Source organism: Equus przewalskii, chromosome 29 (assembly GCF_037783145.1).
Source record: "Equus przewalskii isolate Varuska chromosome 29, EquPr2, whole genome shotgun sequence".
NCBI classification, from domain to species: Eukaryota; Metazoa; Chordata; class Mammalia; order Perissodactyla; family Equidae; genus Equus; species Equus przewalskii.
This window is the reverse complement of record NC_091859.1, coordinates 21134524-21162061: the sequence shown is the minus strand read 5'-3', so window position 1 is coordinate 21162061 and position 27538 is coordinate 21134524. Positions and strand designations below refer to the sequence as shown.

Genomic DNA, 27538 nt, shown 5'->3' with positions numbered 1-27538 from the left:
GCATCCTGTTTTTAGTTTTCACTTTTATACAGTTATTTTAGAGGCTCCTGGAATCCAAGCAGTTCTCCTCAGAATTTTGTTAAGACTCCTGCTACTGCTACTTCTCTTTAACTGAGCTGCTGCTCCCTATACCCTCTTTCTGATTACTCAGGGCTTCTGCTCCCTTGTGGCTCTTGCTGCCTGGTGTCCACTGCTTGCATACTCAGTGTGCCTTTAAACCATTATCCAATCCACCTCAACCCCTCTTTAACCCGGTACAGTGTTTGGGTAGAGCTTTAACAAGCTTCCTACAGTTTGATTGCCCTTGGTCTGGCAATCCCAGTCCAGTGGACTTAGTCCATCCCAGTCCAGTAAACTGTTGCAAAGAGGCAGAAGGGCTCAGGTTGTACCCGTAAGATAATTTATGCAGAAGGAACCTCTCAGAGGAATGGAAATGGCAGACGCAGTTGGCTTAACCTATATTCCTTCATTTAATATTTTTTGAAAATAAGATTTATGATGACCATATATTACTCTGTCCCATGAATATACCAAATGTACTTAACCACTCCCATAGTGCTGAATAGTTAGGTTGTGTCTATTTTCAGCCTTCTAAGTTGCCTGAGTCTCAGGTAAAAACTCTTTGTATTTCTAAAAGTAGAATTCCTAGATCAGAGGTGGCGGACTCTTGATAGAGTTTGCCAATGATCTTCTAGACCGTTTTACAACATTAAAATAAGAGCAAAGATTTTGGTCTTTGTTATATTTTGCTTTCTAGGAACCACAGAAAGAACTATATTGCATGCCAGAAATACTTAATTGGAAGAAATACTTCCTCGTAAGAGATGCTCTCATGTGATGCACTTAGTGCATTTTAGAAATTAAGGTAGCGAGAAAGGTTACAGGATAGCAGTTTGTGTTTTGAGTGAGAGGAATGCACTGGGGACACAACTGAACCAGAGAGAATATTATGCGCTTAACTATACAGAAAAAAAAATGAAAGGAGTCTTACTCTTTCTACTTTATTCCTATCTTTATTTATCTATTTTATTCCTATCTTTAATCCTTGTGTGCGTGACTAGTGTATGCACTTGAATCTTCACGTACATACGCGACATTTTTTCAAACATGAACTGATTAGACTCTATTGCCATTTTATTATCTACATAAGAATTCTCAAGGTTAATATGTCAGATGTTAATTAGCCATTTCCCATTGGTTGGACACTTTTTTTCCTTCAAAATTTTGTTATTTGGATAATATACTACGAATACATTTGTGCATTCATTCTTTTTTTCCAGGTCACACCACTGAAAGATATTCCCTAAAGTGGAATTGTTGATTAAAAGAGATGAACAGTTTTATAGCTTGCTTTATATATTGTAAGAAATCGTAGGCAACTGACATGTTATTAACGTTGCACGGTTGTCTCGCTGCTGCTTCAAGCTCCCCTTAGGAAGATGGTGTCTTTTCATTTTCAATATTCCCCACGGGGTAGAATTGGCTCAGAGCCGAGCGCCAAGTGAAAGCTCAATAAATCTTAATGGACTCATCTTCTTGTACCTGTAGCCTTGACTTTCCTCTTCTCCAGATTTTTCTCCCTCAGTCTCTTCTCTTCGTTTCATTTCGGAATAGCCTTCATTATCTCAAATGGGCAATTTCAAGTACGGTCATTTTGGACAGAGGTGCCTTTTTCTGTCCCTTAAATCTTACTTCTCAGGAAGTTTCCTATTCTGGAACCTTAGTCGCCCGACTGCTATCTGAGGAAGCCCTTGAGCTCGCACCTAGGTGCCTCCTCGGGAAGGAAACGTTTCCTCAAAAAAGGTCGACGCCAGTTCCTTTGGGCAGATTCTGAAGATAACCGAACTGGCGCGCCTTTCTGCCAAACAATTCGGCGCCGCGTGAGTCGCAGAAGTTCAGTGCAGAAGGCATCGCGCGGGCGGGATGGTTTGCATCTCACAGGCTCGCGGTCACCGCGACGGTTACGACAGGTGCGGAGCCCGCCGCGGGGCGGAAGCTCCCACGGCCTCCGCGGGCCCCCGCCGCGCCGGGCACGTCCACCGCTGCCGCCGAGTGGCAGCCCCGGCGCGGCTCCCTCGGGACGGCTCCCCTGCAGCCCCGCGCCGGGCGCCCCCTCCACACCCCCGCCCTCCGGCGGCGCGGGGGCGGGGCCGGTGCCGCGTCACCGCTGACGTAGCCGCCCCACCGGGCCCCTGCCGCCGCCGCCGCCGCCGCTGCTGCCACCGAACCGGGGGGCGGGTGGGGGTCGCGGGCGAGCGCTAAGATGGCCGCTCCGGCTGGGGCTGGTGAGTGCGTGGGGGCGCGCGGCCGCCGGCGGGCGCACAGGTCCGGCGGGCGCCCCGGGAGGGAGGCACCTGGCGGCGTCTTCCCGCGGCGCAGGGCGCAGGGGGTCGGAGGGCGGAACGGGGGCGGCGCGCGGACTGACCGGGGAGCGAGCCGAGGGCCGCGCGGAGGAGGCGGCGGCGGGGCCGGCGACTTTAGAATTGGCGCCTCTGGGAAGTCTCGGTGGGTCGTGCGATGCCCTGGCCGGTGTCCTGGTGGCCGGCCACCTCAGGAGCATCCGAAGATGCTGCGAGGAGCCGCGTCGCCTGTGGCCAGGGGCACCGCGTAGCCACCCCGCGCTGGGCTGGAGGGGGACGAGTTGGGAGGAAAGGGGGCGAAATTGGGGCGCCTGAGGGGGTGCTCAGGGGGAGTTGTGCCCTGACCCGAGTTCCGCAGCGTTGAGGAGATGGGATCGCGAATCTGATACGGACTGGGGCGCTCTGCAGAGCTGGCACTGTTGAGATAAAACCACATCCTACCCCCGGCTCTGATTGACGCCAAGTGATGCTCGAAGCCCCTGGGATGCTTTGGAAGGGCAATTCTAGTTCTCTGTTTAGAAGGAATGCCTTGCCTTGCCTTGCCTCCATCGATCGAGTCCCAGTGCTGCCAGCACCTGCTGCCACTTAGAGACACTTAGATTTTTGAATACCGGCTTCCTAAACCATTCCCGCTCTCCTTCGGGGAGGGAATGCTATTTGGGGAACATGATCAACGTGTCAGCCATGAGGGAAAAAAAATGACTGCGAAAGTTTGAGAGAGTGGGACTCGCCTCCCTCTCCCTCCCGCCCCCCCGCCCCCATAAAAAAGAAAGTGAAACATGTAATTGTTTCAACTGCAAATTTGAGCTGTTGTAAATTCTACTGGTAACTGGATAATTTGTTGCAGTTTTAATTTTGGAAGTGGAAAAACAATTTAGCAAGTCTTGAGTTGCTATATCCTCAAGCCCGCGCGGCTCCCCACTTCTAAGTCTTAATTGTCATATCTTGCAAGTAACGGGGTTGTGAAATTAGCATGGAAATACGACTTTCAGGCTCTGCACTTGAATTCCTTATTATCTGTTAAGAGGCTGCCTGGGGGGTAAAAGTAGGGGGTGGTAGCCCTGGGCCTGAAATTCCATTTTGAGTTGTGTTTAAAACCAGCCGTCGGTGTAAACAAGAAAAAAAGAATTGCCTGTTCACTGTGATCAAATTCAGGAAGCCAAAGATGAGTTAAGCACGTGTTTATAGAATATTTCATAATCTCAGTGAGAGGCGATATTCACTTGTCTTGAAAGAGATAAATCTTGGATTCTTGGAACCCTAATCTTTTTATCTTTAGCATCTCCGGGGATTTGACAGAGATTTTAAACATTTTGGCTCATTTAGCTTCTCTCACCCCCTAACTCTAATTTCTCCAGCTTTTTGTGTACTAGCCATAATTTTGCAGTGGATGGCAGGTTTTTCAATCCGGTGTTTATCATTGTAGACACAGTCCCTATTGAAATTTAGAGATGTTCTGATATTGAACAAATAGTTCAGTGCATACGTTGTAGAAAGCTGAAACATTTTGGTTGTTTAGATTGGGCATCAATCTTGTTTTTCATCCAAAACATTAATTGTCGCAGATTTTTTTAGCTTACAAAAATTTAAGCGATAGATGAATCTGTTGAGTATAGTATACAATGATACACTTTTTGGAATATTTAAAATGGAAAATCTGTTGAAGATTTGGGTTAAATATTTGAAATAATTGTTTTTACATAATTGTCTTTACCCCCCTTTTCTACAGATTTTTCTTTTTGTATTACAAAAAGAAAGGAATGAGGTATCATACCTTCTACAAAACTTTTCCTCTACACACTTGAATCTTGTTGGGTATTACAGCCTTGGTGGTACATAGGAGGATTTTCTGCTCACTGGGTTGTTTGAGGGCAGAATATTTTATTGTATTGTTTTTTATTTGTATGCCTAGCACCTGACTAACTGCTTCATACGGAGGAAAAAAACTCCTGTAAATGTTTGTTGAATTGTGTTTTTGGATGTTACAGAGAGAAAGAGAAAGGCAACATTTTGGCTTCTTGGTAGCAGAAAAAAATGTGCTTTGGAGTTTTTGTCCTTCCAGCAGTGTTAGGGCAGAGCGAATGTGGTTGCCAGATTCTAATGGAGTTGTCTGGTGGTGGGAGATTAGAAAGGAGCTAGGGCATGGGCTTAGGAGTCTAATCAAGATAGGAAATGTGTGTCCCATCATTCTCTGGATTCAATAATGGGGGACAGTTTTGCCATCTGGCCCAGCCTAAACAGGTGACAAGTAACTAAAATATAGGAAGATTCTACAAATACTGGCTTTCTGGCAAAGATTAAGATTATTGTAAGAAAAACAATGGATTTTTCATAGCAATTTGAGACACCATAAAAACTCTATAATAAAGAATTCATTTTAACAGAGTTTTACATGCCATAGGAAAAAGCTAATTTATTTATAGTCCAAGAATATACTTGTTAAGCCAATTCATGGATGTACTAAAATGATAAGGTCTAGGCATTTTACACAAAGTATTTGAACTCTATTTACTAGACCCATGGTAGAATGTTCAATCTTTTAGTGACTATTTTCCCCATTATTATGAAGTTAGCTGCAGTAGGTTGATATGTAAGTGTGGTGGTGTGTCACTGATGATAAATGTTTTGGAACAGAATTGCCCATGAATGAAATACTTGTAAGTATTGATGGGTGAGGAAATCAAATAACCTGGAGGCAGAACTTACTTTCTAGGTGCTTTTTCTAAGAACATCATCAACTAGATTCAATCTCTGTGCTTCAGGAGAGGTATGTTAGAAATACCAGGAAGGCCCAGGGAAAAGGGTGTATCCTTTATTGTTTAATGAGGAATTTAAGTGAGATCAGGGTAATTATAGATTCTAGATCTCTGGAGGAAGAAAGAATAACCAGAGCCTTTCTAGGGATAAAGGAAAGGAAATACATCATGATTGACAAGGAGAGGTGCCAAAGCACATAATAGGCATAATAGCATACCTAAGAGGGCGCAGGGAGAGTGTGAGAGCCCATTGTGTTCATTCGTTCAATAATTTGTTCATTCAAAAATATTGAATCCCTTTCTCTGTACCAGGCACTATGCTTGACACTTGGCATTTTACAAACATTTCTTCAGAGGACAGGGTACTATGGTGGTTTCATGAAATTGAAAACTGCTCATAAGGAGTGGGTAGGGTTTGCCCTAATGACTATGGATAAAGTTATTTTCATTCTTATCCAAATGCACTTAGAGATTGTGTTGGTTAGTAATTCCTAAGGCCGACATCCTATTGAAACGGCCATCTCCTCCTATCTTTTATCATGGAAAATAGCACATCTTCCTGCTTTTAATAGTTTTTAGATGGTCTGTTTAGGTTATTTGGTACTATTAAAAGAAAGATAAGTTTTGTTACAAAAATTATCTTTGTTAAAATAAAGATTCAATATCTTCAATATCTTTAATATTAGCCCACTCTTTAATATCCATCCCTCTGCAAGGTCTCAGGAGAATTTTCTTTAATAAGATAAAGATGCTTACTGTGACACAATTTTATTTAAGTATTCTACTTTATGCCCAGTGGTACAGATGTTTTTTCTTTAATTGGAATAGAATGTACATAGAATTTATATAAAATGTGCATGCCCATTTCCTGTGAAACAATAGTTCATATTCCACTTATGAAAAATTTAAAAAATTAAACTTATTGACAATGTGGTCATTTGTATATTAAAACATTTTAACAAAAGATGTGTGAGAAGTGCCTGGTCATAAATAAGAGTAGAAAAGTATATATTGTGCCACAATTTGAAGGCTCTTATATGCTATGTTAAGGAGTTTCAATTTATCTTGTGGTCTTTCAAGACTTAAACAATCCTTTAATAATTTTAAAACTGCTAAAGTGTAAATGTTATGTGTGATTATTTAACTAAGTACGAGCTATGAAAGGAGGAAGCTTCTTAATAGAGCATGATGGTGTTATTTTAGTGTCTATTCAGATTGTAAAATATAGATTAATTCTTTTTGGCAATGCATATGAGCCATTTCCTGCATTCTGTGTCACTTTTTTAAATAGTAATTTAGTTTGACTATTTTTGTTTATTTTTCACAGTAACTTCCTGACTTTCATAACAACATATTTTTTATAGCCAAGAAACTGAAAATTGTGATACTGATTGCACTGGTTAGAAGTTCTAGATTACTTTCATATGACTAATCGTTGGTACCTCACCTCTTATAGGAACTTCTAACACTTATAACTATATTGTACCTTTTCATGCTTTCTCTCCAAGTGTCTTCCTAAGAAACTGAGGTCACAAGGGAGTGGTCAGCTGGAAAAATCATTATGTTGAAGATAACTGAAACTTATAGTGGAATATTAATTGTTGAAGTTACATTGTACTGAGATGAGACCTAAAATTAGCTATGTTTCTCACTTTTCAGTGATTCCTGTAGCTCTTAGTAATACTTATATTTGGAGCATGAATAGTTATTTAAAGAGTCACTACATATACCAAAACTTGAAATAACCTAATTAGGGGGCCAGCCTGTGGTGTAGTGGTTAAGTTCATTCACTCTGCTTCGGCAGCCTGGGGTTTGTGGGTTCGGATCCTGGGCGTAGACCTACACCACTTGTCAAGCCATGCTGTGGCGGCATCCTACATACAAAATAGAGGAAGACTGGCACAGATGTTAGCTCAGGCATAATCTTCCTCAAGCAAAAAGGGGAAGATTAGCAACATATGTTAGCTCAGGGCCAATCTTCCTCACTAAAAAATAAAAATAAATAACCTAATTAGGGTTGGGAAAGTATGTCTCAATTTGCTTTTCTATAAAATCTATTTTTGGTATCTGAAAGCATCTAGCATGGGACAGGACATATGGTAGGCTCTGGTTGAAGATAGAGAATTCGGATAATGACATCACAAAATATCAGGAATCTGCCTTAACTGACTGTGGGGAAAAATTGGCCACTTGGTTGAGGGTGGGGGCAGTTTTGGTTACTAGTGAGTGATCAGTCACTTCCTATCTTAACCACTGATTCAAATGTCATAAAGAGAACTGAGAGGAGACCTGCAATTAATACTAGTTGGTTGATTATACCAAAAATTTGGTAGCCTGAATGAAATGAAACAAATGGCTGAAACAAAATGGCGATAAAACCTATAGGATCTTCATAAAGCCCTTATTTTTTTAATTAAGGTGATAAAAAGATGTTTGAGATATAGTCCCTCCATTACCTTAGGGAACCTACCCAACAGGTGGCAGAGTAAAGATGGATACACAAATAAACACAAGGATTCTTATTTGGCACAACCCCAGCCCTTTAAGCAATTAAAGGAGAAGAGATTTTTTTAACTAGAAATACTTTAAGAAGGAGTTGGGCCTTGGAGGATGGATACATTTTTAAAGGTGGTGGTGAGAGAATGATGAAGATGAGTTCAGGAAAGTGGCTGGGGCTGATTCTTTTTGCCTGGAGTGTACATGACAGAGGGGTAATAAGGTAAGGAAAGGAAGATAGGTTGGAATCTGGAAAATTTTGAAAGCAAGACTGATGAAAGGATAATAATTTTTATTGCAGTGTTTGTCAAACTGCCATTATGAATTCAGTTTAGGGAGTTCTGACCAGCGTATTTTTTTAATGATAGGATAGGAAATATCAGAATACATTATTCTTATAAGGATTGCTTGTGAAACTTTTGTTCTGAATGCGTGTGTGTTATATGTATACTTATGTTTACTAGAACCCGATGTAAGATTTCTTAGTCTGAGTCATAGTCAAAGTTGGAAATCCACTGCTTTAATGGACTATGGGGAACGGGATTTTAAGTACAAGAGTTAAAGGCTGAAAGCAAACTTGAAGATGGATTTGGCAGGATAGTTATGAAGGAGAGTGAGAATCCAGATGATGGGGGACCCGTTTGGAGGTCACCGCTGTGCTTCTGGAATGATATAATAAAGTCCATAATGGGAATGGTAGTTCTGGAAATGGAAGGGAATGAAGACTTGGGGAATGATTATCTTATATACATAGGTGACATTGGATGTTGGAGTAGAAGAGATGGGAAGAGGGAGTCAAAAAAAAAAAAAAAGATTTCTAGCCTGGGTACTTGAAGGATCATACAGTATCTTTAATAAGAGAATACTGGAAAAGAAGCTAATTCTGCGAAGGCGGCACAGTGTATAGGTAAGCTGAGTTTGCTGTGTGCCTGAGACTGGCTCAGAAAGCTTGGGGCTAAGGATAAAGTCTTGGTGGTCAGCTCTCTAGATCTGATCATTGAACCTCTGCTGGTAGGATGAGTTCCTTATGAGAAGAGGTTTGAAGAGCCATTAAAAATAGAAAAGTATTGCTGCATGCTTAAAGCCTGGATTGTATGTTGCAAAGGGCTATAAATTTGAATAAATGAAAAGTAATTTCAGAGTCCTCTTTGGCTGGTAAATATAAGCAGTTTTGTGCTGTTGAACTGTGACAAGTTAAATATTTTATGTGTAATCTTTTTTTTTTTTGAAAGATTGGCACCTGAGCTAACAACTGTTGCCAGTCTTCTTTTTTTCTTTTTCTGCTTTTTCTCCCCAAATCTCCCCAGTACATAGTCGTATATTTTAGTTGTGGGTCCTTCTAGTGTGGCATGTGGGACGCTGCCTCAGCATGGCCTGATGAGTGGTGCTACGTCCGCGCCCAGGATCCGAACCAGCGAAACCCTGGGCTGCCAAAGCGGAGTGCGCGAACTTAACCACTCGGCCACTGTGCCGGCCCCTGCCTATAATCTTATTTGATTTTTGTGTGTGATATGAACCTTTGACTAAAAATATCCTAATAAGATCTTCCATTTTATTTCTCTTCTAGTCATCCTACCTGTTTTATAATTGCTTTAATGATATGCTAACTCTGTATAAAATAATTAGCTTTCAGTAAGTCAAATACAATTATTTTCTTAAACTTTAGAGATTTGCCGAAGGGAATTTTAAAAATAAAAATGCTCAGTTATATGGCATGAAAAGTTTGAATAGCTTGAATGGTTTGCTTGAAAATTAATATTTTTGTCTCTAAGCAGTAAATAATGACAAAAGGAGGTTTCAGAATATTTGTAAATACATCTGGCTTTAAAATAAAGATAGCATACTTGGTTTAGAAAAAGCCGTTTCATAGCAATTAATTGGAACTTCAAGTGTGAAACATTTTTTAAATGTAAGAGAAAATGATAGTATAGATAATTTTAATCTACATAAATTTCAGAACATTTGACTATTTGTATGTTGCTATTATATATAGGTACAGGTGATATTTTATCAGAATCTATGTAGGGGATACAAAAATGTTTTATTTTTCTTTAAAATGAATATACTGCCCCAAATCACTTATCCATTTGGCTGGAGCCAAGCAGAGTTAATACGTAGCTTCTCAACAGTGGATTAGCAAATGAAAAGAAGTGCTCTGAAGCCAGTAGAGGAAAATAGGAAGTGTCAAGAAGATACTCCCATCCCCCTTTCTTTTCCTCCGAGCTTTTAGACCTTTGTGTAATGAGGCCCCTTTGGGGATACCCTAGGAACTGTCTCTGAGCTTTGGCTCTAGGCAGCCAGGCAAACTGGGTGTCTCCGGTGGCAGCAGCCTGGCTCTCTAGCTCCTGCTTTCCTCCCTACCCTTCTCTTGGTCATCCTCCCCTTGCTGCTTTCTTTCATAAGTGGACAGGGTACGTGAGCCCCCTACTCTCAAATATTAATCTCATGATCTGTCATTCCACCATCCTGGTTTCACTTCTTTGGATTTTTAAAAAGATTTTACCGTTGAGAGATCCCCTTTTAAAATGCAAATACCCCTGGGAGAGGTCAGACCTTAGTTCTCAGCTAACATCTTAATTAACAGCACCTTAGTTGGGCTTAGTACACATTTGGTTGAGAAGAATGAAACCCTGGCTCAAAGTGATAAAACTAGAAGGAAACTAGCATTATAATAATAGTAGTAATAGTATTATTATTATTATTATTATTGTTGGCAGCTAAGATGTGCTGAGGGCCTTATTACTTTTTGTCAGTGCCGTCAAGTCGATTCTGGCTCCTAGCGCCCCTGTGTACAGCAGAGTGGAACCCAGCCTGGTGTTTTTGCAACATCCTCTCACCTTCCGGTGCTCTATCAGACGCTGCTCTGTGGCTATTCATAGGGTTTTCATGGCTAATTTTTTGGGGAGTGGGTGGCCAGGTCCTTCTTCCTAGTCCGTCTTGCTCTGGAAGCTCCACTGAAGCCTGTCCACCGTGGGTGACTCTACTGGTATTTGAAATACCAGTCGCATAGCTTTCAGCATCACAGCAACATGCAGCCGCCACAGTATGACAATTGACAGACAAGTGGTATGGTTCCCTGACCACGAAACGGATCCAGGCCACAGTGAGAGCACCAAATCTTAACCACTAGACCACCAGCCATATTAAGTGCCAGGAATTGTATTCTAAGTGCTTTACAAATATAAATTTCTCTAATTCCCTAACAACCCTATTGGTGTTATTGCCACTGTTATTTTACAGGTAAGAAAACTGAGGGATGTGGGGTATAAATACATTGTCTAGGTCTCATAGTAAATACAGCCAAGTGTTAAACTCGTGCATTTCGGTTCCAGGGTGTGCTGTCTAACCGTTTCGCTGTGACACCTTTCCCCTGCTATAATGCCTCTCAGAGATGGCATCTCGTCAACATTTCACCCTTTTCACAATTTTGCATTGCATGGAATCATGCCATTCAATTATAGGCCACTTAACAGGTCAGGGACCTTGCCATCATCTAAATAGAGATTTTAGTAACAAGTGCAATGAAATAGGCGAATTCCTTGTAACCAAGGGAATGTATTTGCAGAATATAGAGGAGAAGGCAGTGAAGAGGCTAGTGTATCATTTAGTACATACATAGCACTGTCTTTCCTACTTAAAACTTACTGTGCAAGTAACGTGATCCTTACCTTTGGAAATTTGAGAATATGGATTAGTAAAATAATTTGCAGCCCCCACTACCCAGAGATAACCCCCACAATAAATATATATATATTCTTTCTAGGTTTTTTTCTTTTGAGCTTTCTTTTCTGAATGTCGTGCAAGGTATCAAATCATACCATCTCTTTAAAATGTTAGAATGAAATCATTTTCCTTGAGTGTAAATAAACGGCATTTCCTTCTTCATCTCTACAAGCAATTGAACTAATAATTATTGTCTATGACTTGCTAGAAACAAACATCTAACTAAATTATCTCTGTGTTCTTTATATGTTCCTTTTTAAATAAAAGGAGATAGAAGACAGCCCTAGATTCTTCTCTTAATCTCCGTATTGAATCAATTCTTTTAAACAATCCAGCACAAATCTACCACTGCTCCCGTCTTGGCAGCGTTAATTTCCTTGTAATGTCTGGAGCAGTAGAGTCTCTTTTAATCACTCATCCGTCTAGATCTGCCGTTCAGATCCTTCTGTAACCTGAATATCTGATCATGTCATTCTCCTCTACAGAGCTTTTTATTACCTGTAGGCCCAGGAGGCAGGCTTGGGGGTGATTGGGGCAGGTAATTCTCCAGGGGCCAGGTCCCAGTGAATGGGTCTAAAAGGGAAATTGGGGCTATGTGCAGGTTCCAGGTGGCTGCATCCCCTTGACTCTGCTGACTCCACGTAATGGGAGAGGGCCAGAGCAGGGGCCCCCTAAAGTGGCAGCTCTGGGTCCTGGTTGTCTGGGTCCAGAGGCAGACTATGCTGCTGCTTGTGGAGAGTAAACTTTTGGTAGCAGCAGGGACCAGGGCTAGGAGACCAGTTAGGAGCCTTATGGCAGTCATCGAGGTGAGCCTTGATTGTGGCTTGGACCAGGGTAGTGGAAAGAGAGGTAAAAGAGGTAGTCAGATTCTAGATATAGTGTGAAGATAGAGCCAACCATTTTTCCTGAAGGGTTGGTGTGGGGAGAGAGAAAGAGGAGTCAAGGATGACTCTAAGATGTTTGAGCCTCAATACGTAGCAGGAGTGAGGATAATGGAGAATATTAATCACTGATGTCTTAATTTTGCCATTAGCCACTATTGTTGAATACTAGGAATTCTAATAAAATGCTGTATTTGACCAGATTTTGGACCTCAGGAGATTTTGAGGGAAGAGAAGTAAACTTCAAATGTGTGTTTGAAATATCTGTCCAGGGAGGGGGGAGGGCAAAAGGGGTGATTAGGCTCACATGTGAGGGGATGGACTATAATTAGTGTTCAGGTGGTGAACATGATGTAATGTATCCAGAATTCGAAATATGATGTACATCCGAAAAAAATAAAAATTGAAAAAAAAAAAAGAAATATCTGTCCACATGTGAGGGTTGGGACTGGTCAGTCTTAAGTGCATATTCAGGGTACCCTGTATCTAAAAGTTAAGAAATGGGGAGCAGGCAGGGCTTGGCTCTCTGATTGCTCGGAGATTTTATAAAAAAAGAGGTGGGAAGGACCCAAAAATCAACTTTACCTTGACAGTTTTCTTAGGGCCCTGGAGGTGGCACCTGCAAGTCCCCTTGAAATTCGTATTGTCTTGCTGCCCTAAAAAATGTAAAGCCTTGATCATGTTGCTTACACTGTTCTGAGTGTTCTCTAACTAGGTCCCCGCCTGAAATTTGTGTGCCGTTTCTGTTAAATCAATTAAGATAATGTTTTGTGATCCCTACTTTTTAACTAGATGTCAGTTCACTATTTTTAGGTACTTGTAGCAGAAATATTCCTGACTTTAACTGATAAAGGAACAAGTTTCTGGGGTCAAAATCACGTAGGTTTTGTTTGCTTTATTATGTAGGGTTTTTGTGGTGTATGTATGTTTGTTTTTCAGAATAAGCTTATGATTTCAGATAAATGCTTAGGCCTGCCAAAAGGTAAAAGTTCATTGTATTGCCACCACTTCATCTTCTTCCTCTTTTCTCTTTATTTGCTTACACATCCTTGCACATTCCTCAGAGTCTATTCACACACAAAAGGATTTTCTCCTCCTTTCTCTCTCCCCAAGGCCGACTGTCAAGTCTGTCAAGTCAGAGTATGTTACAGATCCATGAATTAAAGGTCATTATTGATTTACTAATGGAAAGCAAAATATAAAATGGTAATAATTAGAATATTTAATGTGATTCATTTAAATAAAGAGAATAAAATATTAAGATTTGTTTACTATAGTTAGCATTATAGCTACCATTTATTGAGCGTTTACCTTGTGTGAGATAAATATTTTATATTATCTCAATTCTTCAACAATTCAATGAAGTTGGTATGATGTTCCCTGTTTTACAGATGAAGTTTAGAAAAGTAAAAAGATTTGCTCAAAACAGACATATAATAGTGTGTGGCAAAGGTAGAATTCAAACCTAAGTTTTCTGTTTCTGAACCCATGCCTTTGACTATGGTTGTGCTTTAGTAACTCCACTTAGGGCTCTCCGAACGTAGATTAGATGTATTTAGGTCTTGCCCACCTCAGTTGTTAAGAAAAGGAATGTAGTTTTGTAAACTGCCCTCAGACTATTGGGTAAAAAGAGGTTGGATCTTATTCTAGTTCAGTGAAAAGTGGTCACTACCCGTCCTTCACCAGTAGATGGTGGCAGAAAATTAAAAAGAGCTTTTAAAGGAAACCCATCAGAGAAAGCAAAGTGAAGGTGTGTTCTTTCAGAACAAGGTGTGTGGGAGATCAGAGAAGAGTAGAGTAAGGGAAGGGTGAGACGTGCCTGTGGAATCATGACAGGCAGCCCAGAAACTGGGAGGGAGCAAATTTATAAAATTATTCTTGGAAAGATACCTTATAAAAAAGAAAAATGTTGGCTTCCTTTTATTAAAAATTGACATTGTTTTGTTTAGTTTTCAGATGCTTCAAGTGTTGTGAACAGAGACTTGTTTGTATTATGTGTTTCTCAGCAAGACTAAATAAATGTTAACAATGGATAAGTGCAAACACATTGGTCAGTTGCGGCTTGCTCAAGACCATTCCATCCTCAACCCTCAGAAATGGCATTGTGTGGACTGCAATACAACTGAGTCGATTTGGGCTTGCCTTAGCTGTTCCCATGTTGCCTGTGGAAGATATATTCAAGAACATGCACTCAGGCACTTTCAAGAAAGCAGTCATCCTGTTGCATTGGAGGTGAATGAGATGTATGTTTTTTGTTACTTTTGTGATGATTATGTTCTTAATGATAACGCAACTGGAGACCTGAAGTTACTACGAAGTACGTTAAGTGCGCTCAAGAGTCAGAATTATCACTGCCCCACTGGGAGCGGAAGGGTCTTACGGTCTGCGGGTACACGCGATGACTCTTATTTCTTACATGATGGCGCCCAATCTCTGCTTGAGAATGAAGATCAGATGTCTACTGCTGTCTGGCACCGGAGAAGGATACTAATGGGTAAAATCTTTCGAACTTGGTTTGAACTATCACCCATTGGAAGAAAAAGGCAAGAAGAACAATTTCAGGAAAAAATAGCAGCAAAAAGAGAAGTGAAGAAACGACGGGAAGAATTAGAGTATGAAGTTAAAGCAGAATTGGAAAGTATGCCTCCAAGAAAGAGTCTACGTTTGCAAGGTCTAGCCCAGTCCACCACACTAGGAATAGTTCCTGTTCAAGTACCGCTACCAACCCCAGCCTCACCAGCAAAAGATAAAGTATTATCTACCTCAGAAGATGTAAGATTAAGAAAAGCCAGTGACTTCTCAGTTAAACGAACACTAGTAGTAACTCCTGGTGTAACGGGATTGAGAAATTTGGGAAATACTTGCTACATGAATTCTGTTCTTCAGGTGTTGAGTCATTTACTTATTTTTCGACAATGTTTTTTAAAACTTGATCTGAACCGATGGCTGGCCGTGACAGCTAGTGATAAGACAAGATCATCTTATAAGCGTCTACCAGTCACCGATACCGTATATCAAATGAACGAATACCAAGAAAAAGATACAGGATCTTTTCGCTCCAGACGTCCAAGTTTATCATTAGGACTAAGTGGTGGAGCATCAAAGAGTAGAAAGATGGAACTTATTCAGCTGAGGGAGCCAAGTTCACAATGCATTTCTCTCTGTCATGAATTGCATACTTTGTTCCAGGTCATGTGGTCTGGAAAGTGGGCCTTGGTCTCACCATTTGCCATGCTACACTCAGTGTGGAGACTAATTCCTGCTTTTCGTGGTTATGCTCAACAAGATGCTCAGGAATTTCTTTGTGAACTTTTGGATAAAATACAACATGAACTAGAGACAACTGGTACCAGTTTACCAGCTCTTATCCCCACTTCTCAAAGGAAAGCTATCAAACAGGTTCTGAATGTTGTGAATAACATTTTTCATGGACAACTTCTTAGTCAGGTATGGATTTTTTTAAATCTTATTTTCATCTGGGGGAATTCATAAAGTGAAGCCTAAAAAATGCATAATCTTTCTATATCTAGCGTGTTAGAGCTAGTACTGTTTTCAGATCAAAATCGATCGCTTTCACAAATACATATAGAGAAGTCTGCTCACTCATTTACAGCTGTTTCCTTCATGAATCATTGGAAGTAGTTTTACATGCATGGTGTCAAAGCTTTTTTTGTGGGGAGAGGGAATCAGAAAACAGAGCTTCTTAGGTTAATAATAATACATTCATTCTCTGAGGAATTGAGAAGAGAGTTTAATCCCACAGGGAACCGATTTGAAGATGCTGCAGTACTGGGAATGGATTGGTGCACGCTTGAGTAATTTCAGGGGCCAAGGAGGAGCGCTGGAGGACTGCCCATGAAACCAAGGTGGGGAGGGTCTGAAAGCTTTAACAAGTCTGTGGGAAAATTTTAAGGTAAAGAAGTGTGATTCCATCTAGAATAATCCTAAATGGTTTTCCTTTTTTAATTACAGCTGCAAAAGTTTCCCTTGTGAAAAGGAATCACAAAACCAGACTCTTCCATCTAATTAACGGTTCTCTATAATGAGTGGACTTGTTGGTAGACTATTACTAGACATAAGGCTCTCTACTTTTCCAGAGCACAGAGCATTAAAAAAATTTTTTTCTTTTTAAGCTTAGGCAATTGGTCACTTAGGTCATTTCCTCACGCCTGCACACCTGCCTCTGTTCCTCAGTTCACCTTTCATGGCAATGATATCATCTCTTGTTTTTATAGCATACTTTTTTGGAATGTGGTTTAAATATTTGAAATGTAATTCTTCTTAGGGAATATCTTTGAAGTTTCACTTAATGTTTTAGAAATGTAAAGATTCTACATTGTGCTAATTAGCAACTAAGAGTTTGTGTTTCTTGTATTACGTGCCGTTTTACTTTTCCACCATCCTTCTCTGTCATTTCTGACTTTTTATGCAGATGTTTAAAATACGCTATATAAATAAAAGTAATATATAGTTGTAGAAAACCTATATGATACAGTAAATCTATGCAGAAAAGAAAAATCATCCTCTAATCCCATAACCCCACAACGCACACAAAAGACTACTATTTTGGTATATTTCCTTCCAATTTTTTTTTCTTCTGCACATTTTATACTTTTTCTTTTCCCTTAAATGTGTGGTCATGTTGAATTTACCTGCTTTTTAAATTTTTTCACTTAACAACATAAAGATTTTTCATAGTCATTAAAATATTTAATCATTCTTTTCACACCGTTTCAATGTCCATCATCTGCATATGCCACAATTTCTTTATCCATTCTCCTATTGTCAACTTGTAAAGTAGCTCCAGTTTTTCCGTTATTATAATGTTCTGATCACGTAATACATTTTTTCCAGTGATTTCCTTAAGAGAGAGTCGTAGAAGGAGAATTACTTTGTCAGAGGGTATATACTTGGTTACAAATTTCTTTACAGAAAGTTACCATTTTATATTTCAAATAGTGTGACAGTGGCTATGTGCTTGTTTTTTCCTTTATGGATGAATTTTGAAATTAATAAAAATTATGTCAGCTTTTTGCTCTCTTCCCTTTGAACATGTAATAAACTCTTAGGAAACTGGCCATTTCAGGAGATTTGGATGGTTGGTTGGTGGAATGGCTTTTTTTTAAAGAAACTATTCCCAAAGGTAAGACCCTGGCCCTAGAGAGTCCCCAGACTAAATGCCACGAGTATTCTTTTTTCTTCTGTGTCAACTTGTTAAATCTAAAATCTGCATTAGAACTGGTTTCTTTATTTGGTTACCTGTTCTAGGAATGTAGCGTGTGTGAAAGAGCTTAGTAATATTTCACATCATGTGTGGATTATTAGATCTTAAGGGTCTGGCTTCAGTTATGTGCAGTGTCTGTTGGCATTAAATCTGCTGAATGCTTCCCTGAAGTTATTATTCTTTCCCTTTCCGGTTACCCAATTTCCTATGTAAGTTGTTAGAACTCTCCCGTATTCTTTGTGGTTCCTGTATTTTGATGAGGATCTTAAGGTAGTGATGTTAACTTTAAGTGGGATATGACATCATTATTTATGTTATATGTATTGTCTTTTGAAGTTATCAGTTGGTAGGGCTTTAAAATCTGTATATATTAATATATTGTCTATAAAAATAGACTAATAGTAATTTATTTGTATTATGGTTAAGAGTTTATAGAGATTTGGGGAGAGAAAAATCAGTGAAAAATGAGCAAGGAAAAATGGCAAAGAACCTCAAGTCTAAACACATTAAATTAAATGCATATAAATATATATCATATAGACACACACACACGCATTGTATATCTTATTAAATGGGTCCTCAGTTTGGTTTTTTACCTAAATTCAGATTTGACTTGGAGTTTTTTGAATGCCTAGTAGTTAAAAGCCCACAAATGTGTAATTAATGACAGTCCTTTGGAAGGAAAATTAATTATAATAGAAAATTCCTGAAAATAATATAAAGCAGATTATTCAGAATTCTGGTGGTGCGTTTTCAGAAGAAAAGCTTATTTCCAGGCAATGACCTCTAGTGAAAGGAGTAAATGCTTTGACAGAAAGGATTTGACAGAAGGATTGTAATCTGAGAAACTAAAATTTTTATTTGCAGGTTACATGTCTGGCGTGTGACAACAAATCAAATACCATAGAACCTTTCTGGGACTTGTCACTGGAATTTCCAGAAAGATACCAGTACAGTGGAAAAGATACTGCTGCCCAGCCATGTCTGGTGACTGAAATGTTGGCCAAATTCACAGAAACTGAAGCTTTAGAAGGAAAAATCTACATATGCGACCAGTGTAACTGTAAGTAGAGACTGTATATTCTCTCTGCTTTTCTAAGATTAGCAAAGAGACCCACAAATGAGAGGAAGCTGGAAGAAATTTCTTATGTAGCCGTTATGGAAAGAAACCTTGAGAATTCATCGAAAGAAACTAGGCTATTCTACTTTATAATTGGCATTTTTGAACTTTGTGTTTATTTTGCTTTATTGATGACATTAAAAATATTTTTCATCCTATAGTCAATTGTGGAGAGAAAGGATTCATAAAATAAGAAATTTAAATTTTAATACATTAGGCAGAATAAAGTAGCAAAAGGGAATAGTAAAAGCAAAGTATGTTACTTAGTACTGAATGAAATGTTGGCTTTATGAATCGTTTTGCTTGTATCAAAACACTGATATATAGATAACACGTGTGTGTGTGTGTGTGTGTGTGTGTGTATATGTGTATGTGTCTGTATACATACCTGTATAATAGGAAATAATATATAGTTGGACTGCTGCTGTGGAGATTGGCTTCATGAAAACAAAGATTCAAAAACTATCTACTGACTATCTCTTCTATATTCATCATTGTTCTTGTTGCTATGGATAGAGGTAAGACACTTTCAAGGTACTCACATACCTAATGGAGGAAACAGACAATTAAGATCCACTCTGATAGGCTCGCTAATAGAGGTGAGCACAGGAACCCAACACTGGGAGATGAATCAGCCATTTCAGTTACAGAGCAGCATCCTCCTCCAGGGAAATGGTGTGTAAAACCACGTCAGATCTGCGTGTCTTTATCTGGTATCTCTATCTCCTCTATCAATGTGTACATGGCATTTTAGTGTTTATACTAAATATTTCCAGGTATTTGCCCTAATTTCCATGTCTGAAAAAAATGATTTTAGGGCTTTAGATACTAAACTTCTAAGGTAATATAAAAGAAATGTTGGATGTTCCAGCATTGAAGAAATGTCATATCACATGATGGTTTTCTAGAATGACTTAAATTAACATTGTTTTCTGAGTACTAATATGAACTCTGTTATAAGAAATTACACAAAGGCAAATGTAAGTCAAGGAGTTGACATCCCTTATCCAGCTAGACTTGGACCATATATTCTGAGAGACAATCCAAAGGTAGGTCCAGGACATTCAGCAGCAGCCAGGTAACCTGGATCTTACAGGCAGAGACCTGGAGGAAAGGCTTCTGGTGGCAAGTGGAGACGGCTTAGAGGACAGCCTCATGATGCACTGATCCCACCTCCTACATGAGAAGCAGCTGCTACTATGGCTGAAGTCGGAGCTGGTGTACAAGTTGAAGGACAGCTCCTGGACATCAGGAGCAAACTTTGGTAGCCAGTGGCCCAGCCAGAAGCTGCAGGACACAGACCATAGGTGGACCTCCAGGGAAGCAGAGGGGACAACAAAAAGAATCCAAAGTTCCACTTTTTAAGATCTGGTGCTAAATTAGCAAAAGCAAGACACTGAGGGAGGCCTCAGATGCAGAGCTAGTAAGGTCTGCTTTCTCAGGCCTTGGCCAGGGCTGGGATGGATCGCTGGAGAGGGGTGTTCTGGGCAATGAGGACCCATGCCCCTGGGGATGCTGATTAGCCTCAATAAATGAACTGAACGTGTAACTTTTTTAATTAAGAATTTGGGAAGAGTATATTAAAGTATGTTTAGGGAGAGTTTTAACTTTTCCTATTAATTGGCATAGCCAAATCCATTTTCAAATATTACAGCATTATCATTCTGTTGTTTATTTGCAGGATTATATTAAATCATGTACCTATTTGTTTATGTCTATGTTGACTAGCTCCTAAGTTTTCTTTTTTGTGTAATTGTAAGTTCCTTGAGGGCAAGGTCATTTCTTTATCTCGAGCACAGTACAATGCCTGTAACACAGTAGATGTTTAATTGATAATACACCTCTGAATTATTTTAGTTTACTCAGCTCTTCTTCTCTCCTTAAATTTGATTCTCATTCTGTCTTTGATATCACAGCAAAGCGTAGAAGGTTTTCCTCAAAACCAGTTGTCCTCACAGAAGCCCAAAAGCAGCTTATGATTTGCCACCTGCCTCAGGTGCTCAGACTACATCTCAAACGATTCAGGTTAGTAGTCATATCATAGTATCACCAGTGCCTACCAGCATCCACTTCTAACTTGATCATTCCTTGTGCTTAAAGTGCTTCGAAACTTAATACACATGATGAATTAAATTTTAATACTATATACTTGGCTAGTAGATGACTTACATCTACTTTTTTTTTAAGAAAAAAAAAATTCTGTCTGTAGCCTCGACCAGGGGACGGCGTATTCAATAACTCACCTCCTGATTAGCTTCCCTCGCAGAAGGCGCTGCTGACCCGCAGACCCCTCATGTTTTGGTCTGCTGGGTGATGTGATTCTCCTGGTGCGTTTCTGCTTATAGTGTTTAATATTCAGCATATTTTAGGTATACAATTTTTTAATTTAATCTGTAACTTGAGAGTATTTGACCCAATTGCTTTATCCTGGGAAAATATTTGAACAAAGGTATAGCAGTTCAATTCAAAGCAGTTAAAAAACAAAACCAAAAACAACTAGTCTTCAGAAATGTATTTAGTCAAGTGAATTAGTTGGCAAGGCTTTTGGTTAATCACAGCCCATGGTTTCATCCCCTGCAATTACCATGTTCCCTTACAGCTTGTTGTTCTCTTAAGGAATGAGAGGTTACTTGATGGGCTATGATTTGAAAACCATTGAGACCATGTTTCTCATACATATTCATTGTTGCTGGTTTAGTTGTTGTTGTTGTTTTTTAATAATTAAAGGAATTCATGTTTATAAAGAATTCAGACAATACAGAAGGCAAAGTAAAAGCCCAAAGCGCAAGTGCCTCTTTCCTCAGTCCCGTTCCCCAGAGATAATCACTGGTAGCTTGTCAGGGATTTCAGTTATTTATTGAAGCTGTTAAACAGTCAGCAAATAATCACGTAAGTGCTTTTTAATGCAAGATGATGTTCTGTATTCTTTGGGGAATACAGAGTGAGAGCCTTCTCTCAAGATTAGTCAGGCATGCACAGAAGTAAAGGTGAAGAGAAATACTGAGTGTCACAAACTGTCACACCATGATTTATCAGAGACGGAGGAGGGGGGTAGCGGAGCCTAAACGTTCCTGAGGCCTCTCTAATGGCGTAGGTGGCTTCATATCACTCAAGTCTCAGTTCATGTGTCGTTTCTTTAGCGAGGACTTCCCTGACCATCCTGTTTAAAACTAGCGCCAGCTAACCCTCAGTAGCACATTACCCTGTTTTTGCTTAACGACGACAAACACTTTGTGCCCTTAGTAGTTTCCTTATTTCTCTCCCCCTGCCAGTGGAGCAGAAGCTCAGTAATGACAAGGATCTTGTCTTTTTCATTCCTGTACCCCAAGGCCCAGAACCAAGCTCCACACGTAGGAGATGCCCCAAAATATTTATTAAGTGCATGAATGGGTATGGAGGAAGGAACAGGGAAGGGTGTTTAGTGAAAAGTCAGGTGAGACCTGCCATTGTATATAGAATCAAGTGGAATGAAAAAACGGGAAGATGAGTTAGGAGGTTAATACTGTATTCCAGGGCCGGGTAAGCCTGGAGAGGTGAGAACATAGGAGAGATTCTGTAAAGCTAGAATTGGAAGGACTTAAATTTTTGTTACTTAGTTCGCTACTATAAACTGTTGAAGAACATCCTTTTCTTCCTAATTGCTACTTTACTCTGGCATTTGAAGCTCTCTTTAATTTAAACCTGTTTGACTCTGTTCCCTTCCATCTTCTGCCCAAAATATTTTTGACCCTTCATGCCATATTTATTTCTGATTCAGAGACGTGACTTACCACCACATTTCTCTTTCTGCTCTCTCTTCGTCTACTCAGAAAGTACCATTGTGTTTGCCTGTGTATAAAATATATAAAAGATAAAAGCGAGAATGGGACTGGGGAGGGACACAGGAGCCTTTGAAGAAGCATAAGAGATGGGACATTTCTAATGCCTTTGAAGCGCCTGTGTGCCTCCCAGGCCTCGTCCCTTCCCCTCTCCTCAGAGGTAAACCACTGTGAATTTTGGATACAGTGTTGTAGTTTATACGTTTATGGAGGATTGGGATATGACTTCTCGTCCAGCAGGTGATATAATTTGCAAGTCTCACCTTTAGTTCCATACCATTTTACATCGTATTAATAAGCATTTTCATGTTTATTTTTTTCCTTCATAAAACCTGTGTATATTCCTTTCTCCCTTCTCTACCTGCTGTTGTTTTTCTTACCCTCATGGTTTAGTACTCTAATAGTATTATATTTTCTTCCATGTCTGTCTTTTGTCTCTGCTCCACACCACCCCAAACTGGATTATCATCTCTTGAAAGAACTACCGCATATTGCATTATTTTTGCCCCACAGCACCAGCTCATACTCTATGTATGGTAAAAACACTGCTTGCCATGCTTTGATCCAATACTGGGAAGCATGACCAATAGACTGAGAAAATGACAGTACAGGAGCGTTATTTGAGTTCTGTCACTAAGTCAGGGACTTACACTTACTCTGTCACTAAGACAGCTGACCTACACAGGGAAGGGTCAGAGTTCCTATTTTTTTAGTCTGAAGAGCTCTGAAGTGTTCCGAGGAATCAGAGGTGGCCTGTTTTGTTCTGCTTTTTCTCCATACCTGGCCAAGAAAAGTCCAGATTATGTCTCCCAAGAATAAATTCCCTCCTCATGGTGTGACAAGACAATAAAGAATTAAAAACCCTTAAATTTAGCTGTTACAAGGGGGAAAATGTCCTATGCCACAAAAGTTAATTTTCTTGCTATATTATCATCTAACTACCGAAGGCAAATATTTATGTTAAAACCTGACCAGACCTGTTTGGTAAATAAGACTAAATTCCTCCATTTATAGCCAACTTTAGCATTGGAAGGATTTTGTATGTACATTATTTGTTTTATATATGATACTTTGTGTTCTGCACTCTCTGGGGCCTTCTATTATTATGACTGTCTGAACTGTAGAACATGGTTACTTTCCCTTGATCTTGTTGATGATTTTAGCCCGGTTTGTTCACAGGTGGTCAGGACGTAACAACCGAGAGAAGATTGGCGTTCATGTTGGCTTTGAAGAAATCTTAAACATGGAGCCCTATTGCTGCAGGGACTCCCTGAAATCCCTCAGCCCAGAATGCTTTATCTATGACTTATCTGCTGTGGTAATGCACCATGGGAAAGGATTCGGCTCAGGACACTACACTGCCTACTGCTACAACTCTGAAGGAGGTAGAGATGGGAGCTAGTGTTTGATCTTGGATTAGACTTGGAAGCTAGAGTTCAGGCTTTAGCGATTTGGCCACTAAGTCATCTTAAGCAGAGCCACTTGACCTCTTGTTTTCTTTCAAGAAGAATGCTTCTGTAGTACTGTTGAGTGTTTGTGCAGAAAAGGGAGATTTTTTTCGTGGGATTGCGGTAGTTTTGACTTTTAAGGGCTGTAGGGATACGATAGGATAATAAAGATGGTCTCAAAAGTCAGAAAGAGTGCTATCTTTTCTTAAAGGCACATTTCCAGGAGCAGGTCCTCTGTTTACTGGTTTAATTCAGTTAATTTTTATGTTAAAGAAGAGAGCATCTAGTGAACTGTGGGATCACAGATACTTGGAACAAACTTTAAGTTCAGATTTTAACATATAAAACTCACTTTCACTTACTGCCTCCATGGACCCTTCTAGGACAGTCTTCATAGGTAGCAAAAGTGATTGGATTTAGGTTTCATGTTTTATTCCCCTTTCCCTACCTACTATTGAACAAAGAATGAGCCTCCCGCCTCACACCATTTACCCCGCTTCCCCTCCCGACAGAAAAGAGGTGTGGACAAAAAGCCCTGATAATGCACAAAGGCAATTAATTTAACACTAAGCTACCAAGAGTTGGTTGTACACTATTTGCTTTATCGTATGATGAGCAGCAAAAGCATTAACTAGTAAGATTACACCAGGAATTGAAGATAGTGTTAAAGGAACTAATCAGTCAGATTCTATAACTTCAAATTACTTCTAGGATAAAGGTAGATAATTCCAGAGCAACATAGTGTCTAAGCTCTATTTCACATTAAAAGAAATGAATTTGCTAGATGATGATTTTCCCTTGAAAAAAAGCTTAACTCTCACGGAAACTAATGCTTTTAATTTATGCTAGACATTTCTGAAGTTCCTTCATAAACATTAAGGTGTATTTCTGTGCTCCCCTCTAGGGTTTTGGGTACACTGCAATGATTCCAAGCTAAGCATGTGCACTATGGACGAAGTCTGCAAGGCCCAGGCTTATATCTTGTTTTACACCCAGCGAGTCACTGAGAACGGGCGTCCTAAACTCCTGCCTCCAGAACTCCTGTCTGGTAGCCAGCATCCCAGTGAAGAAGCTGATCCCTCTTCTAATGAAATCTTTAGCTGATCCAAAGACAGTGGGGCTTTCTTCATTCCATCTGTATATATACTTTTTAAAAGGGCTGATTTACAGTTTTGAACTTCATTGTTTTTATTTTTTACTTATGAATCAGTGCACACTGTTTTTATACATTTGTATCTAACTACAACAAAACTTTTTAGAGACAGTTAGCAGAAATACTTGTTTATGTATGACAGCCGGAAACCAAACCTTTTTCAAGTACTTGGGAGTACTTTTAGAGTTTACCTCAGTCTGGTGTTACCTCTTTTATACTTTAGTGTCTTAATTGGCTCAGATCATGAATTTGTGCAATCTTCTACTGAAGAAGTTCAGGTGGCATCATTTTATACATTTCTTATCTTTTGTAGCTATTTTCTATACAAATTCTTATTAGATAGAAAATTAGACACTTTCTTCACTAATAGTCTTACCAAAACAAAAATTTGTATATTGAAATCACTTTTGCCCCTTGAAGGGAGTCAAAACTACTACATTCGAAAGTGAAATATCAAGGTATCACCTAGATATTCATCAGTAATACTCATTGATATCCCTGAAGCTTTGTGTTATAGGGCTCAGAACAGACATTACTCTGGTTAATAGAACTTCATTTTTTCAAAACTGTATTAAGTTTGAATAATTGTTTATTTGGCATAGTCAAACTGTATGCAAATACAAAGGACAGCTTTATAAATAGTATGTTTAAATGACTTCAGTAATATGGTCATAAAAACGATGATGGATGGGACTTATAATGATGATTTGTCTGGCAGCAACCAGGTTTGTCCAGATTCTAATAAAGCAGTCATATCAAAAATTTGAATTTAGCAAATAATGTTATGATTATGCAAGTACAGTTTAACTTGGATATGAGTTCATTTTATATGTTTAACATTAGATCTCTTAAAGCTTTGTACCATATATCTTGAGATTTTTAGTTTAAAGGAATAAAAGTAAGTCTTGAAGAAAAAAAACTGCATAGGGCAGAGATAATTGTTCAAAATTGAAAACTGGGCAACATATTCAATATCTCATTTTTCTAAATAAATAAAGCCTAGAGTACTTACTCTTGCCAGGATTATGTGAATACTAGGAACCTCTTAGTCAAACACTGGGCCCTGACATTTTTTTTTAATTAAAAATTATCTAAACTTGCATTAAAAATATAGTATGAAATACTCTTTGCTCTTCCCTAAGACTCTTATAGATCTCTTTAAAAATCCTACTGCTGCTAACTTAATTTTATTCAGGAGGAGGATCCACTAACCTCTGTAGATCTGCTGTGCAAGATCTTAGCTCAGTGGCAACCACTGGAAGATCATTTATCCCTTTTTTCTTAAGTTTGCTTGCAGGTTGAAATCTTAATGAAAGGTAATATCCTGCAGAATGTGGTTCTCCCTCCAGTGATCATCTATAAGTATAAGCTTGAAAAGGACCTCTATTAGCAAATTCTCCTTAAATTTCAAAGAACAAGTCATCTGAGGCAGCTAGCTGATTGTGAAGTGCAATGAGAACTTATCACTGAACAGGCAAATCATTTATGCCAAAAATACAGCTTAAGTATTAAATGGCTAAGGTTTAAAATTGTTCATTTATTAAATACCTATGCAAGTTGTTACCTCAACTGTTAACATAATTATACCTCATTAAAGATTTATGTGGTCAAGATACCCGAGTCTAGCTTTTTTTAATTTCAAGGATTACTTTATACTTAGGATAACTGCTATACATTTCAGTACCTAATTTTAGTGGGATATTTTAAAAATAACTCTGGAAGCTATGTTGTTTGTGATGGTATAGTCACTTGTTTCAGTACTTATTTCAATTTCAAAATTTGTGACAAAGAAATAAAGTGACTTAGCCCTTTACTTTTTAATCCCTTAAAACTAAAACTTGTGTGTGTGAGGTCAAGGGGTATATGGGAATTCTGTACTTTATGCTCAATTTGCTACAAACCTAAAACTGATCTAAAAAAGTTGTCTATTAAAATAACAAAACTAAAGGGGCCATCCCAGTGGCACAGTTGTTAAGTGCGCACGTTCCGCTTCAGCGGCCTGGGGTCCGCCGGTTCAGATCCTAGGTGCAGACATGGCACCGCTTGGCAAGCCATGCTGTGGTAGGCGTCCCACATATAAAGTAGAGGAAGATGGGCACAGATGTTAGCTCAGGGCCAGTCTTCCTTAGCAAAAAGAGGATTGGCAGCAGGTGTTAGCTCAGGGCTAATCTTCCTCAAAAAGAAAAAACCCAAAAAACCAAAACTAAAACCTAGACAATGAACAGAAGCTTAGATTTCTTACTTTACATCTCAATGTGGACTTCCACATTCTGCTAAGTTGATCTAACAAAAAAAACAACATGTTTGGTTGTAAAATAATTTACTAAAGGCACTATTGTTAAACATCGAACTAATAATTGGTTACGAATAAGGTACATCATTGTAAACATGACAAAATGATTTCAAGAGATACAGGGCTAATAGGTCAACAGTACAATTTTTTTCTTGTGACAGCTTTAGCTTCCCTATTTACAAGATCATATCCCTTCCAGCCATTCCAGGGGCATGAAGTGATGCCACTGCTCCCAACAGTTAGTTACCTGGGAAGGGAGCTTGGAG

At 39.3% G+C, this 27538-nt stretch overlaps 1 protein-coding gene across 5 annotated transcripts in view; it reads left to right on the top strand.

Moving 5' to 3' along the window:
• USP44 (ubiquitin specific peptidase 44) overlaps nucleotides 1–26592 on the top strand; it is a 45037-nt gene extending 18445 nt beyond the window's left edge. For 3 of the 5 annotated variants that reach the window (XM_008536790.2, XM_070600335.1, XM_008536791.2), the window contains 5 exons: nucleotides 14166–15663; nucleotides 18308–18503; nucleotides 20477–20585; nucleotides 23558–23763; nucleotides 24731–26592. In XM_008536790.2, the coding sequence (XP_008535012.2) occupies nucleotides 14236–15663; nucleotides 18308–18503; nucleotides 20477–20585; nucleotides 23558–23763; nucleotides 24731–24930 (2139 nt within the window). In that variant the 5' untranslated portion in view covers nucleotides 14166–14235 and the 3' untranslated portion in view covers nucleotides 24931–26592. Of the gene's footprint in view, nucleotides 1–2028; nucleotides 2286–2404; nucleotides 2506–14165; nucleotides 15664–18307; nucleotides 18504–20476; nucleotides 20586–23557; nucleotides 23764–24730 lie in introns of those variants that run through there. The other 2 variants (XM_070600336.1, XM_070600337.1) reach the window with 2 other exon arrangements.
• The last annotated feature ends 946 nt before the right edge of the window (nucleotides 26593–27538 follow it).